A 14,935-nucleotide genomic window follows, 5' to 3' on the forward strand; every position below is an offset into this window, starting at 1 on the left:
TGGACGTCTCCCGTCTCTTTGCTTGCTCCCCAGAACTCTCTTAGCCCTTCATGCTGCCTAATAGGAGAGTGGAGGATTCTTCTCCAGGAGAATTGAGCTAAATGAAAATACAGCTAGAGACATTTAATGTCTTTCAGTGAATCTACTTAATCTCTGCCTGGTCATCCTCTGGTCCAGCTCTTATATAACATTCAGTCCAGTGTTTTAGTGCCTCTCTTAAATATCGGCAGACAGCCAAGGATTTCCAGATATTTGAGGATAACCTGAAGCAAATAGGAATAAGAGAAAGGAACACTGAAGAGGAAACTCAACTACTTTAGAAACACACACACACACTGCAATTGGTGTTTTCAAAGAGCTTAAAAAGAGGGAGACAGTGCAACAACCACCATTGCATTCATGAGAGAAGAACGTGGCACACTGAGGACGCACTCTTGGGGAGAGGCGAGTTCATGGTATTGGAAAGAAATTCAGTAAAGGGGTTACAAAATAAAGTCAACAAAGGCTCTCAGTTCATAGAGATGAAAATTAAGATACCACATAAAACTGAAGTGCCTATCTAGGAGGTCTAGTTTCTGATGAAGAGGAGTTGTAAGAAGAACTGGGGATAGGAGGGAAGATTATCAAAGACTAACATGTGACTTCCCAGAACTGTAGGACCTGAATTTCCAGATTGAAAGGCTTGGTGCCAATGCAGTAAAGGACAAAAGATCTACAGTGCGTCTGGACTGAATGCTAATGTACCACAGAGACTGAGTCTGTGGTACATTAAAACATATATACATCAAAATTAGAAGAAAGAGGGGGAAGATAGGTCATAAAGAATTGTAACAGAATGTCATCATACCAGTCCATATCACTGTAAACGGGAAGAAAATGGATCAAAGCCTTTAAAATTCTGAGAGAACTGAATATTCCTGTGTAAAAGAATGAAACTGGACCCCTGTTTTACACCACTCACAAAAATTAACTCAAAATGGATTAAAGATTTAAGTGGAAGATCTGAAAACAAAGTTCATGGAAGAAAGCAGAGGGGAAAAGCTCCTTGACATTGTTCTTAGCAGTGATTTTTTTATGTGACACTAAAAGCACAAGCACAAAAAGTGGGTCTACAGAACTTGCGCACAGCCAAAAAAAAGCGATCAGCAAAGTGAAAAGGCAGCCTGCAAAAGGGAAGAAGAGGAACGCTTAAAACCCAACAGCAGATAAGACCCTAAAGAATCCAAGTTAAAAAACAACAAAGAATCTAAATAGGAATTTTTCCAAAGAAGACATTCGGATAACCAACAAGTACATGAAGAGGTGTTTAACATCACTAACTATCAGGGGAATGCAAACTGAAACCACAGTGAGATACATCACCTCACACCTGTTAGAATGGCTATCAAAAGAGTGTAGAGAAATGGGAAATGTGTACTGTTGGTCAGAATCTAAACAACTACTGTGGAAAACAGTGTGGAGGTTCCTCAAAAAATTAAAAACAGCTATCATACAACTCAGCAGTCCGTTTCTGAATGTGTATCCATAGGAAACACAGTTACTATCTCGAAGAGGTGTCTGACCTCCGTGTTTGTTGCAGTGTTGCTCTCAATAGCCAAGTCAGGGCCACAGCCTAAGTGTTCATTGACAGATGAGTGGACAAAAAAAGTGTGAGGGGTATTATTATATATTCCATAATTGTCTCTGCTATATAATAATAGGAATATTGTTCAGCTGTAAAAATGGAAATCCTGCCCTTTGTGACAACATGGATGGACCTTAAGTGCATTATGCTGAGTTAAATCAGACAAAGACAAACACTTGTTGTTCAGTCACTCAGTTGTGTCCGACTCTTTGCGACCCCATGGACTGCAGCAGGCCAGGCTTCCCTGTCCTGCACCGTCTCCTAGAGTTTGCTCAAACTCATGTCCATTGGGCTGGTGATGCCGTCCAACTATCTCATTCTCTGTTGTTCCTTTTCCTCCTGCCTTCAGTCTTTCCCAGCATCAAGGTCTTTTCTAATGAGTTGGCCCTTTGCATCAGGTGGCCAAAGTATTGGAGCTATGATATCAATTATGTGGAATCTTAAAAAAAGGAAAAAAAGCTGAACTTATATAAACAGTGTTCATTGTGGCTGCCAGGGTGTGGGAGGTTGAGGGACATGGGGAGCGACTGGTCAGAGGGTACAGGCTTCCAGCTGTGAGATGGGAAGTTCCAGGTGTCTAATGTACAGCATGGGGACTGTGGTTAACAAGTGTTGGGGACTTGACAGTTGCTCTGAGAATGGGTCTTAAATATTCTCACCATAACAACAACAAAAAAATGGTAATCATGTGAGGTGAAGGATATGTTAACTAGCTTTATTGTGGTAAAGCTATCACAATATCTGTGTGTATCAAATCATCACATTGTACACCTTAGACTTAAACACAATATATATTATATGTCAAGTATATCTCTCTAAATTGGGGGTGGGGCACTTTCAGAGGAAACTTGACCGTTACCAACTTTTTGGTACCAAAAAGTTACCAGAGAAAACTTTAGAATTCTTTACCCAGCCAAATGTCAATCAAAGGTGAAGGTGGAATCAGAACATTCTGGGCCATGTAAGGTCTTGAATTTAGACATCTGCTTACCCTTGCTCAGGAATATTGGTGGGGCTAGCAAGGGAGGATACTCACAAGTGGGAAAGCATAGGATCCAGAACAGGAAATCCAACACAGCGGGTCTTAAGAACAGAACAAAGGCCTCCAGAATATTAATATCTTCAGAGAGGGGAAAAAGAATACTTGACTATTTGAAAGTATTTGAGAGGAGATATATACTTCCATTACAAAGCTTAAGGATACACCAGTAAAGTGAGAGATAGACAGAAAACCTAAGTTAACAGAATAACTAAAACAATTATTAGCTCAAAGGAAATCAAAACATTTTTGATAAATAAGAAAGAATGGAAATGCATTCCTACTGTGGCTGTAAAGAATATTTATAGTGCAAACTGAATAGTTTAGCCAAATATTATGGTGACTGATCAGAGGAAGGAGGGAAGGGATGTAGGGTGGGGGGGCAGGATGTCAGAGCAGTCTTCATTGCTGGTGTTACCAAGTCAATATCAAGAGGGAGGAGCTACGAAAGAAAGACTAGGGGCACTTCTGTTTTGAAGTAAGGCAGCTCAGATACTCGAGATAAGAGGGCTTGTTGCTGTGAACAAGGGTTGAGGGTGGAGAGAGAGACTACATTACACAGTTTGACTTTCAAAGCTACATATATGTACTACTTTGAGCAATAAAAATTAAACTATTTATTTAGCCAAAACTATAATAGAACCTCATGAAGAGGTTGGAGAGGGAAAGCATAAGTCTGTTTGGAAGGGCTTTAGGAAAGCTAAATCCACAGTGGGAAATCAAGGAAGCTGTATAATCTGACATTTTAGAAATATGTAGGTGAACAATAGATGACATAGCTAAAGAAGCTGAAAGGATTGTTTCTGAAAAGCCAGCAAAGAAAGAGTCAGGATGAATTTGGATAAGTACCCAACGTTGTCTGCTATTGCAGACAAAGATCCTATTTCCTTACTATGGAAAAAGTCTTGCTAATTGAGGAGAAACAGGAGTATATAACCCAATAGAAAATAGTCAAAAGATATACTCAGGCAATTAATAGGACAGATGGTCAGTGTTCAAGTAAAACTGTTCAACATCCACATCCGAAAAGATAACGTGTTTTTCACATCAGATTTGCAAAACTGATAATTCATATTGTTGGCAAGAGTGTGGAGAATCAGGAACTCTCTTATTGGCAGTAATGTAAGTACGGACAAAATTTTAGAAGCATGTATGCTGTTGGCTTCTATTCAGTTTCTAGGAATCTGCTCTGCCAATATAGTTTCAGAAATGTATGAGGATGTATATATACAAGGATGCTCACTATAATAGTTCAACGGCCAAAAGTTAGCAATAAACCTACGTGATATTAGTAATCTATTTCTCACTTCCACTGTATAATCATAAGGGATTTGATTTAGGTCATACATGAATGGTCTAGTGGTTTCCCCTACTTTCTTCAATTTAAAGTCTCAATTTGGCAATAAGGAATTCATGATCTGAGCCACAGTCAGCTCCTGGTCTTGTTTTTGTTGACTGTATAGAGCTTTTCCATCTTTGGCTGCAAAGAATATAATCAGTCTGATTTCGGTGTTGACCATCTGGTGATGTCCATGTGTACAGTCTTCTCTTGTGTTGTTGGAAGAGGGTGTTTGTTATGACCAGTGCATTTTCTTGGCAAAACTCTTTTAGGCTTTGCCCTGCCTCATTCCGTATTCCAGGGCCAAATTTGCCTGTTACTCCAGGTGTTTCTTGACTTCCTACTTTTGCATTCCAGTCCCCTATAATGAAAAGGACATCTTTTTGGGTGTTAGTTCTAAAAGGTCTTGTAGGTCTTCATAGAACTGTTCAACTTCAGCTTCTTCAGCGTTACTGGTTGGGGCATAGACTTGGATTACTGTGATATTGAATGGTTTTCCTTGAAACGAACAGAGATCATTCTGTCGTTTTTGAGATTGCATCCAAGTACTGCATTTCAGACTCTTTTGTTGACCATGATGGCTACTCCATTTCTTCTGTGTGGATCACAATAAACTGTGGGAAATTCTGAAAGAGATGGGAATACCAGACCACCTGACCTGCCTCTTGAGAAATCTGTATGCAGGTCAGGAAGCAACAGTTAGAACTGGACATGGAACAACAGACTGGTTCCAAATAGGAAAAGGAGTACGTCAAGGCTGTATATTGTCACCCTGCTTATTTAACTTATACGCAGAGTACATCATGAGAAATGCTGGACTGGAAGAAGCACAAGCTGGAATCAAGATTGCCGGGAGAAATATCAATAACCTCAGATATGCAGATGATACGACCCTTATGGCAGAAAGTGAAGAGGAACTCAAAAGCCTCTTGATGAAAGTGAAAGTGGAGAGTGAAAAAGTTGGCTTAAAGCTCAACATTCAGAAAACAAAGATCATGGCATCCGGTCCCACCACTTCATGGGAAATAGACGGGGAAACAGTGTCAGACTTTATTTTTTTGGGCTCCAAAATCACTGCAGATGGTGACTGTAGCCATGAAATTAAAAGATGCTTACTCCTTGGAAGGAAAGTTATGACCAACCTAGATAGCATATTGAAAAGCACAGACATTACTTTGCCAACAAAGGTCCGTCTAGTCGGGGCTATGGTTTTTCCTGTGGTCATGTATGGATGTGACAGTTGGACTGTGAAGAAGGCTGCGCGCCGAAGAATTGATGCTTTTGAACTGTGGTGTTGGAGAAGACTCTTGAGAGTCCCTTGGACTGCAAGGAGATCCAACCAGTGCATTCTGAAGGAGATCAGCCCTGGGTGTTCTTTGGAAGGAATGATGCTAAAGCTGAAACTCCAACACTTTGGCCACCTCATGCGAAGAGCTGACTCATTGGAAAAGACTCTGATGCTGGGAGGGATCGGGGGCAGGAGGAGAAGGGGACAACAGAGGATGAGATGGCTGGATGGCATCACTGACTCGATGGATGTGAGTCTGAGTGAACTCCGGGAGTTGGTGATGGACAGGGAGGCCTGGTGTGCTGCAATTCATGGGGTCGCGAAGAGTCGGACACGACTGAGCGACTGAACTGAACTGATATCAGTAAAATACTGGTTAATTACATGCAGTACATCTACACATGGGCTTCCCTGGTGACTCAATAGAAAGAATCTGCCTGCCAAGCAGGAGACTCTAATTTGATCCCTGGGTTGGGAAGATTTCCCTGGAGAAATATATGGCAACCCACTCCAGTGTTCTTGCCTGAGAAATCCCATGGACAGAGAAGCGTGATAGGCTATGGTCCATGGGGTCACAGAAGACAGCGACTGAAACACAACAACATCCACACGTTTATGTTCCCCTATCTGTAGGCAGCTCTTCCTGGGTAGGAGACAGGTCATGCTTTTGCCTAGTGTTAGACAAACAGATTTTAATAATGCTTTTAATTAATTTCTCTGTCATTTGTTAGCTTTCCTATTCTGTTGTTTATTTTCATGTTAGGGTGGTTCTGAGAGTAATTGAACTCTCTTTAAGCTCCTTAGGTTTTGCCTTACTATGCTGGCTCTCATATTTGCTGGTCTTTAAAGACATTCCCTGGAAAACTTGCTTGCCTTCCACCCACCAGCAGCTTTGGCCCACACCATGAAAAGAATAGTAAACTCTTGTTAACAGTCCTCAGAATACAGCAACTTTCAGCTACCTTTTCTTTTTCAGAAATTCCCCTTTTATAAAAAAAAAAAAAAAAAAAGAAAACTTTATTTTCAACCTTTTTCTTAAAATTAATAGTAGAAAAGGAGATAGATAATTAGATATTTAGATAAATAGATAATTAGATAGATAATTCAGTTGTGCTTCCGAGTTCACAGGACAGATAAAAGTCAAAGTCTTTACCTGCCCAGATGCCTGCCCAGAGACAGCCAGTGGCATCAGTTTCTTTGGTCCTTCCAGAAATACCCTGTTTATAGAGAGGCGAAAATATGTGTATTTTTTTCTTGTTCACACCAGCCTTTCTTGGCAATTCCTTCTCCATGAACTCGGGCGTTTGCCAGGCTCTCCCCCTCAGGACTGTCTGAGGGTCTTTGATCTGTTCTTTTGTTCAGCAGAGGTTCTGTGATCAGTGTGGTGAGTGAGACAGAGGGACATACTGAGGAGAAGTAGGTGGCCGTCCTCCCCTCCTTCCTTCATGAAGTACCCCGGAGGTGTTAGGGTTGGGGAGGCTGGGCATAAATCGAGGTTTGTGACCCCCCCCTTGTCAGTCTGAGGGAGGCACTGGACTCTGGTGTCTGGGTTTCGTTCTGTCGCTCCAGCTGCGTTTTCCTGTGTCTCTGTTGTGACCCCCATCTCATTCTCGCACTGAAATGCTTGTTTGTTGATGTTTCTGTCTTTCCATTTTTCAGTTAGGCAGTTGTCATTTCCTTCCAAGCATACTATGCCTATGCTGATAATTCTCCAGAATAGCCCAGATTTCTTCCTGAGCTTCAAACCAAAATACCAGCTACTGAGCTTTGTTCTCACTGTCCTCACTTAATTGCCCTTCACGGGGTGTGTCCTAAAGCAGACTCAGCCTGCCACCCTTCCTCACTGCAGCTTGAGTCTTCTCTGTCTCACAGTGGCACCCAAATTCACAAACATGGGTGTCTGCTTCAACTCTGCCTCCTCTCCCTTACCCACTCAGTGTTTCCTTACAACCTTGAGTTTACAGTACAGCTCTTTCCTAGTAAAGAAGAGGTTGTTGATTGTATACCTGTTCATTATTTTTAACAGATAAGTTGTCATCCAGTCAGTTGCCCAGCTGACAGGCTCTCAGCCTTTGGCCTGTCTCATACCTGTATATCCGGAGAAGCCAGTCGGGTCACCTTTGCCATGATGACTTATGTCGCAGTTTGATGGCTATGACAATACCTCACCCCATGCCCTCTCTGATATGCTTATTTTTTTTATTTTATTTCTTTATTTTTGGCAGTGCTGGGTCTTTGTTGCTGCATGGGCTTTCTGTCTAGCTGCCAAGCACGGGCTGCTCATTGTAGTGGCTTCTCTTGTTGCAGAGCACAGGCCCTAGGCACACGGGCTTCAGGAGTTGCAGCTCCTGGGCTATAGAGCACAGCTCAGTAGTTGTGACACACAGGTTTGGTTGCTCTCTGGCATATGTGATCTTCCTGGATGAGGGATTGAACCTGTGTCTCCTGCGTTGGCAGGCAAATTCCTCACCACTGAACCCCCAGTAAAGACTCTGCTCATTTTATTTTTAGGTCAATTGATAAAATTGTTTTTTCCCAAGGATAATTTCTGTATGTCCTTGGTCCTGGCTTTGGGGACATTTGTTTTTTCTGTGGTACTGTAGGCTTAGTGTCTCTTCAGTATTCTCATCACCAGGATCCAGGTCTTTGCCTTCAGAAATGTTTGTTCTCCTCCTATCTGCCAGTTTCTAAAGGACATAAAAACGGGAAGATGTGTAGAGCAGGGGCCCCCAAACTCAGAGATCTCGTGCCTGATGATCTGAGGTGGAGCTGAGGTAGTAATAGAAATAAAGTGCATGATGAATGTACTGTGTTCGAATCGTCCTGAAACCACCCCCCCACCATCCGTGGAGAGCTCGTCTTCCACAGAACTGGGCCTGGGGCCAAAAAGGCTGGGGGCTGCTAGTGTAGAAGATGGAGATTAATAAAGAGAGGAGAATTTTTTCACTTTACACATTTCTGTGTTATTTCAGTTTATTTTTTACAACTAGCATCTGGATAAGGTTGAAAGGGAATGCAGAGAAGTAAGATAGTAGAAATTGGTGAGCTTCATATTTAAATGTCCTTTTATATAGCAAAACTTAAAAAAATATGTATTGTACTATCCTAGTGAGGCCTTTCCTTAATGTGCATTTTTTTTTTTTTTGATAGGTGAGTAGTGGATTTATTTAGAAAGATACACAGTCCATAGACAGAGTGTGATCCACCTCAACAGGTGAGAGCAGCCCGGAAATATGGGCTGGTTAGATTTTATAGGTTGGGTAATTTCATAGGCTAATGAGTAGGAGGATTATTCAGCTGTTTTAGAGAAGTTGTGAAGCTTGGAATTGGGCCATTGCCCACTTACTGCCCTTTTATGGTTGGCCTTAGAACTGTCATGGCACCTGTGGGTGAGTTATTTAACATGCTAATGTGTTACAATAAGTGTATAATGAGATACAAGGTCTCAGTTCAGTTCAGTTGCTCAGTCGTGTCCGACTCTTTGCAACCCCATGAATCGCAGCACACCAGGCCTCCCTGACCATCACCAACTCCCGGAGTTCACTCAAACTCATGTCCATCGAGTCGGTGATCCCATCCAGCCATCTCATCCTCTGTCATCCCCTTTTCCTCCTGCCCCCAATCCCTCCCAGCATCAGAATCTTTTCCAATGAGTCAACTCTTCACACGAGGTGGCCAAAGTACTGGAGTTTCAAATGTGCATGTTTTCAGCAAATTATTGCTACCCAAATTTATCTTCAGCCATCAGGTTCACAGTTGATGGCAATGAGATCTCTGGCATGTTAATCACATACGTAAATTGTCAACGTTAAAAAAAATTCTGTGCCAGTACCCACCTGTTGCTCTGGAGTTTTCTGTCTTGCCAACTTGAAATGTATCCATTGCTTTACTTGTACATTTCAAAGGTGGCTGTTTGGAATCATGAGATGAGTTAGGACTTTGGAGTCAGACAACTCAGACTCTGAGCTCTGGCATGGGTTAGCTGGGCAAACTTGGGCTGGTTTCTTAACTTTCTCAGTCCTCCTTTCCTGTGCACTGGAGATGATCATAGTCACCTGACAGAGCTGTGAACATTCAGTTAGGTAGGATCATAGCCGTGGAGCATCTGGTGCTGAACTTCAGACACAGGTGACACTTGACAGCTGCTGGCTTCATGCCTCCTCTCCCCACCCCCTGCGATTAAGTTGGTATAGAGTTGATTCTAGCTTCTGCCTGATATGTAATTCTGACCGAGGTAAATACATAAAGTTATTTGTATAACTTTGGACGCTGTCCAGCTGGGAGACCTTCAGCTACTCTGTTTGCCTATGGAAAGAAACTTGTACTATTCATCCCTCTGTCTGGTCCCACTCACCTGTCCTGTGTGTTTTCACAACATTTCCCTTGGTGTGGCCTCTGCTGTGTGTGACCCAGTTCAGTCGCTTAGTCGTGTCCGACTCTTTGCAACCCCATGGAAGGCAGCACACCAGGCTTCCCTGTCTATCACCAACACCCGGAGCTTGCTCAAATCCATGTCCATTGAGTTGGTGATGCCATCCAACCATCTCATCCTCTGTCGTCCCCTTCTCCTCATGCCGCCAATCCCTCCCAGCATCAGAGTCTTTTCCAATGAGTCAGTTCTTCACATCAGGTGTCTAAGTACTAGAGCTTCAGTTTCAGCATCAGTCCTTCCAGTGAACATTCAGGACTGATTTCCTTTAGGACTCACTAATTGGATCTCCTTGCAGTCCAAAGGACACTCGAGTCTTCTCCAACACCACAGTTCAAAAGCATCAGTTCTTCGGCCCTCAGCTTTCTTTATAGCATGGCTAGAGGAAAAACCATAGCTTTGACTAGACGGACCTTTGTTGCCAAAGTAATGTCTCTGCTTTTTAATATGCTGTCTAGGTTGGTCATGGCTTTTCTTCCAAGGAGCAAGCATCTTTTAATTTCATGGCTGCAGTTACCATCTGCAGTGATTTTTGGAGCCCAAAAAGATAAAGTCTGTCACTGTTTGCTTTGTTTCCCCATCTGTTTGCCTTGAAGTGATAGGACCAGATGCCATGATCTTAGTTTTTTGAATGTTGAGTTTTAAGCCAACTTTTTCACTCTTCTCTCTCACCTTCATCAAGAGGCTTTTTAGTTTCTCTTCACTTTCAGCCATAAGGGTCGTATCATATGCGTATCTGAGGTTATTGATATTTTTCCTGGCAATCTTGACTCCAGCTTGTGTTTCATCCAACCCAGCATTTCGCGTGATGTACTCTGCATGTAAGTTACGTAAGCAGGGCAACAACAATACAGCCTGATATACTCTTTTCCCAATTTGGAACCAGTCTGTTGTTCCATGTCCGGTTTTATCTGTTGCTTCTTGACCTGCACACAGATTTGGTTTTCAAACTTCATTGTGTTTCCTCTAGTGTATTACCTACTACTAGTCTCTAAAAATTACTCTAAAACTTAGCAACTTAGAACCTGTGGTAATTCAGTTTCTTTGAGTCATCTGTTTGAGGGTAACTTAGTTGGATGGTTCTGGCTCAGATGCTCTCAAGATACTTTGGGGAAGAGCCACAGTTGCAGGCGCCCACAGGTTTGACTGGGGCTGGTGCATCCGCTTCTAGGAGGCCCTTTCACCTGGCTCTTGTCTAGGGCCCACGGTTCCTCAGCAGCCGCAGGTGTGAGTCCTCAGTTCCTTGCCACCTGGGCCTGTCCACTGAAGTACTTACTGTCCTTACGACGTGCATGTCAGTGATCTGTGAGAGCAAGGAGGAGCCCCAGTGCCTTTACAGCTTAGTCTCTGATGTCCCCTCCCTATCGCTCTGCTTTCCTCGCTTCATGAGAAGCAAGTCTCTAAGTGCAGTCCACACTGAAAGGGAGGAATATTAAGTTCTACCTTTTGAGAGGAGGATTGACAAAGTATTTGTGGACCTGTTTTAAAAGCACCACACCAGGGGTGCTAGTTGAAATGTAAAATTCTCAAAGCTCATTTCAGATCTCGTGATTGGTAGAACCCAGGAACCTACAGTTTGCACAGATACCCTAATGTTCTGATGCTGGTGGTGTAAAGTCCACACTTGGAAACCCATGCTCTGGCAGGTGGAGCACCTGGTCTTCTTGAAATAGTCTTCATTGGTTGCGCCTCCCTGTCTTGCTCACATCACCAGCCCATTTGGAACTGCATAAATCCAGTTACCTCCATGGTGCCCAGCACCGCAGGCAGAGGTGAGCTCTCTGTCCCTTGGGTCCCTGCAGGACTCTGTCTTTCTCTTGCTCTTTGGTTCTGATGTTGTGGTGATGTGCTGCTAGTAGGATGTAAGGTGTTTTTGTTGGGCCCCTTTTGCCAGCAGAACTGTGACAACCCTGTCTTAGGCATTCTGCTACTCAGGATCTAAAAGCAGTGTGGTCATTAGAATGCTAAGGAGACTGGCTCAAACCACACTTCTTGGTACCCAGTACTTTCTTGCAGGCTTTTATCAGACAGATGAGTTCCTGTTGTGTGCCAGGCTGGGTTTCGAGGTTCCACTGGTGACAGGAGGCAGACACACTCCCTGTAGATGAGGCGGCAAAAATGCACTGATAAACACAATGTATTATCACAACGTGAAGGACATTCTGGGAAAGAAGTGCTATGATGTAAAACGAAGGAAACCTACTTAAGTAAGGTTTTCAGAGAATCTGCCTGAGACTTGAAGGATGAAAAGGAGAAAAAATTTTAAGGAAAGAAAGAGTATGTTCTGGGAGAAATCAGAGTGCCTGGAGTTGAGGCTGAAAGTGTAAGCAGTCTGCCATGGCCATGCTCAGGGTTTCATTCTAAAACAGTGTCCTGAGCTGAGTTAGTATGACAGCCAACTTGTCACTCTTCTAATTTAACAGCCATAGAAATAACTGGGAGGTTCAAATTACAGGTACAAGTCCAGCTGTAATGAATTGGGAAAACAAGGTTCCTGTGTTTGCGTAACAGAAGGAAATGAAGAAGGAGCCCAAGCCTTTAGTGGATGGTCCAGTATCATAGGTGGTCGTGGTTTAGTCGTTTCAGTCATGTCCGATTCTTTGCGACCCTATGGACTGTATAGCCCGCCAGGCTCCTGTGTTCATGGGATTTCCCAGGCAAGCATACTGCAGTGGGTTGTCATTTCCTTATCCAGGGGAATCTTCCCAACCCAGGGATCGAACCTGCATCTCTTGTGTCTCCTGTGTGGCAGGCAGATTCCTCACCACCGCACCACCTGGAAGCCCGGTATTGTAGACAGAAAGGCCGTTCATCTGGATTCCATGTTTCTAAGCTCTGAGCTGTTTGTAGGTCAGATGCTGTGCCTCCCTGCCTTTCAGCTGCCTCCATGCCTGTTAGTTGCTGATTCATTTCTAGATTAGACCTGGTGGACAAAGACAAGGGCAGGGAGAGTCCCAACTTCCTCATCCCATAGGCAGCTGCTCCTCGTTTCCCAGACCACTTTCTAGCCTTGCCTCCTACAGGCTGTGATACCCTGGGTGCTAGGAGACTAGTTCTAACCACATTCCCCATAGAAAGATAGGAGAACCTTGGAAGATCTTTCCTCTCTTTTTCTGGTTTCCACTCGTTTGCAGGAGGGTTGTCTAAGATGACCTCTAAAATTCTGTTATTTTATGAGATATCATATTAGCCCAGACCATGATGCTCTGAATTCACAGCATGTTTGTACAGCAACAGTTTAATATTCTGCTTTATTCTGTGTGATGGCTAGGCAGCTTGAAGTGGTTTTATTTAAAGCCTTATAGAATTACTTGAAATTATCAATCCATTACACTCATGATGCAGTTCATTGGGACTGTACAAGTTTTGATTTGCAGAATTAGAATTCCTCGATAGATACTGAATTGGACTAAGTCTAATAACAAACTATTCTGCTTAAATCTGATTTCTGTGTTCAAGATAGCAAAATATAATTCAAAATAGCAAAATATCATCCTCTGGGAACTCTGCTTTTTCATACGATAAAACTGATGCATTAGTATTGGAGCATTAAAATGGACTCATTTAGTATTAGACAACAAAATTACGTCATAATTACTCTGGATTTCCATGTCTTAGATGTGGACTACTAAACATTATCAGTGAATCAGTTATCTAAGAGAACAATTTAATTGATACTGCCACTGTGGAATATAATGTTTAATAACCTGTGTTGGGGGGATTGTGTGTGTGTTTGTTTTTTAGCTCTTCAGAGAAGTGAGAATAATGAAGATTTTAAATCATCCAAACATAGGTACTTTCTGCTTTCTTAAATACTTTTGGGTCTAAATGCATTCTTGAAAGTTTTTCATAAAGCTAAACATATATTCCAGAAGTGACAGGAGATTTCTTCCCTTCTCCCATTCCAGGTACACTTTTAGAATATATGTATGTATGTGTGTGTGTGTGTGTGTGTGTGTGTGTGTGTGTAGTTGATCATTTCTGTTAACTTTTTGAAATTGCTAAAGATAGGTTAAAAGATTCAGTATTAAACATTCAAATGTAAAGAAATGTAGAAACATCTGTAATCAGATTGTAATTTTCTAAATTTTAATATATCAAAATGTCATAATTGCACCTAAATTTTAGATAGAGGGAATTACAGTAAGCTAAAGTTTTCAAAGGTGTTTTTTGCTCTAGCTGTATTCCTGAGAAAATAATGGTGCATTGAAACATATTTTAAAAAATAAAGGGAATTTCCTGTCAGTCCAGTGGTTAGGACTCCGTGCTTCCAGTGCAGGGGGCACAGGTTCGATCCCAGGTCAGAGAACTAAGATCCTACATGCTGCTCAGCACGGCCAAAAAAAACAGATACAGGGTACTTGCTATCTAATAGAATTTTTTGGTATGAATTGTTTTACACTGTACAGACCTGCTTTCTGTGTCCTCTGTGCTTTATGCAGTGAGGTGTGTCTAAAGGTTAGGGTGGGTCATGGTACTGCCCTCATCATAGTTGTAGGAACAACATGAAAGCTGACCCTGTGTACACACCTCAGTGAAAATTTTTGATTCCATGCATAATGCAGATCTTTTAAAATAATACAACTGCTTTCTTATATAGTAATAAGTCCTACAATCTAAAAATATTTGAGTGAAATAGCTCCTAAGAGAACCAGTTGTATCAGCTTAATATCAAAATCAGTTCTAGGAAGTGGGAGTGTGATAACTTTGGTGTTAGGGAAATCTTATCAAGACTTCTTGAAGCACAAGAATAGAAAAATAAAATGGAACCACAGAATGGAAAAAACTTACACCCTATTTCATCTAATCTGAGCCACCATCATGTAAAAGGCATTATTGTGTTCATGTGCTATTAAGAAAATGCTACCAAGCCGTTATCCCCTTATCGGTGATGTTAGTTAAGATGTGAAATGATCCGTATCATGGGCTGTGACAGGGCTGGGGAGAATAGCGAGGGGTGTGGCAGGATATATAGCAACGCAGAGAGGCCTCCATATTGCACTGCAGCTGTGTGAGGGCAGCCAACCAGCGCTAGACTTCAAACTCCAACTCCCTGCTGCAAATGCACTGCCAAGAGCCCGCTCACGGAAACCTGTTGTGTTTTTTCTTAAGTTGTACCCTGATTGAAGTTCTCTATACTTACCACTAAATGACATATCTTTGAAAATATAAATTTCTAAAAATTTAAGTTCCCATTGGATTAAAGTAGTTTTCCT

The 14,935-nt window shown here is 42.3% G+C and overlaps 1 protein-coding gene across 10 annotated transcripts in view; it reads left to right on the top strand.

Moving 5' to 3' along the window:
• The window catches only part of MARK3 (microtubule affinity regulating kinase 3), a 115,936-nt gene that overhangs the window by 58,805 nt on the left and 42,196 nt on the right, over positions 1-14,935 (top strand). For 9 of the 10 annotated variants that reach the window (XM_070358031.1, XM_070358029.1, XM_070358030.1 and 6 more), the window contains exon 4: positions 13,464-13,512. In XM_070358031.1, the coding sequence (XP_070214132.1) occupies positions 13,464-13,512 (49 nt within the window). Of the gene's footprint in view, positions 1-13,463; positions 13,628-14,935 lie in introns of those variants that run through there. The other variant, XM_070358039.1, reaches the window with a different exon arrangement.

The sequence above is a fragment of the Bos mutus genome, chromosome 21 (genome assembly GCF_027580195.1).
Source record: "Bos mutus isolate GX-2022 chromosome 21, NWIPB_WYAK_1.1, whole genome shotgun sequence".
NCBI classification, from domain to species: Eukaryota; Metazoa; Chordata; class Mammalia; order Artiodactyla; family Bovidae; genus Bos; species Bos mutus.